Here is a 2,402-nt window from a genome sequence, read left to right as displayed (position 1 = left end):
CTGTGATGATGAGAGGTCATGTTTTTTTATTAATAATAATAATCATAAAAATAATAGCATGCATTCATGTCTGTGTGGTGTGTGTATTACTAGATAATTTGTTTACGAGTGAGGTATGGGTGTCTACATACGTGTTAATGAATGTGTATGTGTGTGTGTTAATGTGTGTGTATAATGAGTGTGTATGTATGCGTGTTAATGAGTGTGTACAAGAGTGTGTGTGTGCTAATGAGTATGTATATGTGTGTTTTGATTAATATGTATGAGTGAATTATAATGAGTACATATATAATATGTGTGTGATAGTGAGTAAGTATGTGTGTGTCAGTTTGTGTGTAAATAATATCATCATCACAATCATATAATAAAAATATTTATATGAATGCCTGTGTGTTTACATGTATAAAATTATGGGTATGTGTGCGTATGGAATGTCAGTACATTGTATATCTATGTGCGTAGAGTTTATATTATATGGATATGTGTATGAACCGGTTAAGAGCATGTACAAGTGAGTGTATGCTGGGTGCCTGTATGTATGCATGTGCGTATGTGCATCAGTACATGAGAGAGTGGCGGACAGATGTACCTGGAAAAACGGCATGACAGCGTCGAAGAAATAATGTAATGTCCCTCTCATCTCATGGAGTTCTATGTCTTCCTTGTCGCTGAAACAAACAAACAAACAAACAAACAAACACATAAAACAAACAAACACTCTATATTAGTGTTGATTGGAAAGAAATATTCATTCATTTCAACATTTCCTATAAATCACTGTAAGTGTAATAAAGATTTCGCTGACTCGAATAATAATGTAGACAATTTCCTAAATGTCTACTCCCATACATAACAGCTCTAGGTGCTTTACAATAACATCTTCATCTTAACACAAAACACATATGCATTAACATCCATACATATGCTTTTAAGATTAAAGCTAACATATAACTGGAAATTCATACTATCATAGCACAGGGTTAATATTTCTGCAAGCTAATTTTTGGGTCAATTTAATGTGTTGTTTCGAGTGTATTTGTTAAAATACAAAGTAAAAAAAAAAATCTTTACAGGGACTTTTTAAAAATGAATGCATTGCACATTGAGACACTACTGATGGATGGTAAGTGCTGGGAAAGAAAAGGTCAGATCTAACCGACAGATTCATAAGTGGCATCATCAGTCTAGTGGTTTAGTGATTATGCTGGTAGGCTTGCAACCGAAAGGTAGTGAGTTTGAAACCCATCAGGCTTTGGTGAACTGAGAATGTTTTATAAATCAAATGGGATTTTTAAAAACGGGACTTGTCTACAGTCCGGTAAAAGCCGACTACAAGTTTCTCTAGTCGGTAAAAACTCGATCTTACTTTTTGTAGGAGCCTGGAACAAAACTTGTAAAAGCACAAACTTTTTGGTAGGAGCCTGTTACAAGACTTCTGTACAATCTTTAGAAATGCTTACTTTTTGGTAATAATAATAATAATAGATAGCATTTGTATAGCGCATATCCCCGCTCAACAGCAAGCTCTATGCGCTTTACACTGCGAGTCCGAGAGCCTAACCACTAGGCCACCGACGCCTGTTACTAGACTTCTGTACAATCTTTAGAAATGCTTTCTTTTTGGTAGGAGCCTGTTACTAGATTTCTCTGCCTGAAGTTATACTTTTTGGTAGGAACCTGCTAAAGGATTTCTCTAACCTGTCATAATATATGGACTTACCTATTTGGTTAGAACCTACTAAAACACTCCTCTACAGTTTGTAAAAACACTTACTTTTGGTAGGAGCCTGCTAAAGGATTTCTCTAGTCAGTAGCGATAGACGTACTTGTGGTATAATCAGTTAGCCAACCTGGCATTGTATTAGACATCTACAACTGGTTGTACTACTCGAATAAATCTGGCTGGGAGTTGGCCTGCTGAACACAATTATGGCTGCACGTTTAAATCTGTTCCTTTGTACAGACCGTTCTTTGTAACTTATTGTAAGTGGCTTAAGTTACCCCGAGTGGCCTAAATAGCCCCGGCTGACGGTAGGTCAAACACCACAGTACTTACTTTTTGGTAGGAGCTTGCTTGAGCAGCACTTTAACGACGTCCGGGTTTCTCTCGGTGTACTGCTGCATTCGCTGAAGGTCAGAGTTCAGGGCGTCCAGGTAGCTCCAGATAGCTCTGTGAGGGTGTGTCAATGGGTGTGTCGGTGGGTGTGTCGGTGGGCGTGTCAGTGGGGGGAGGGGGGATTAGGGGAAGGGGTGGGGTTCAGAGACATTGTGAGAATGAGGAACAAGATTGTCACATGTGTATTGGTGTAGACTGTTCCTTATGATGCTATAACTGTAGCCATTTCACTTTGTGCTCTCTGCATGTCTCTCTCTCTCTCTCTCTCTCTCTCTCTCTCTCTCTC

General features: G+C 38.4%; 1 protein-coding gene across 1 annotated transcript in view; it reads right to left on the bottom strand.

Annotated features, from left to right (window-relative positions):
* The window catches only part of LOC101848258 (inositol 1,4,5-trisphosphate receptor type 3), a gene marked incomplete at both ends in the record, with an annotated part of 112,704 nt that overhangs the window by 57,619 nt on the left and 52,683 nt on the right, over positions 1-2,402 (bottom strand). The window contains 2 exon segments of the mRNA XM_035973446.1: positions 590-668; positions 2,057-2,170. Of these exon segments, the coding sequence (XP_035829339.1) occupies positions 590-668; positions 2,057-2,170 (193 nt within the window).

This window comes from Aplysia californica, unplaced genomic scaffold (assembly GCF_000002075.1).
Source record: "Aplysia californica isolate F4 #8 unplaced genomic scaffold, AplCal3.0 scaffold01239, whole genome shotgun sequence".
Taxonomy (NCBI): Eukaryota; Metazoa; Mollusca; class Gastropoda; order Aplysiida; family Aplysiidae; genus Aplysia; species Aplysia californica.
The sequence above is the reverse complement of the archived record's forward strand: the minus strand, read 5'-3'. Positions and strand labels throughout refer to the sequence as shown.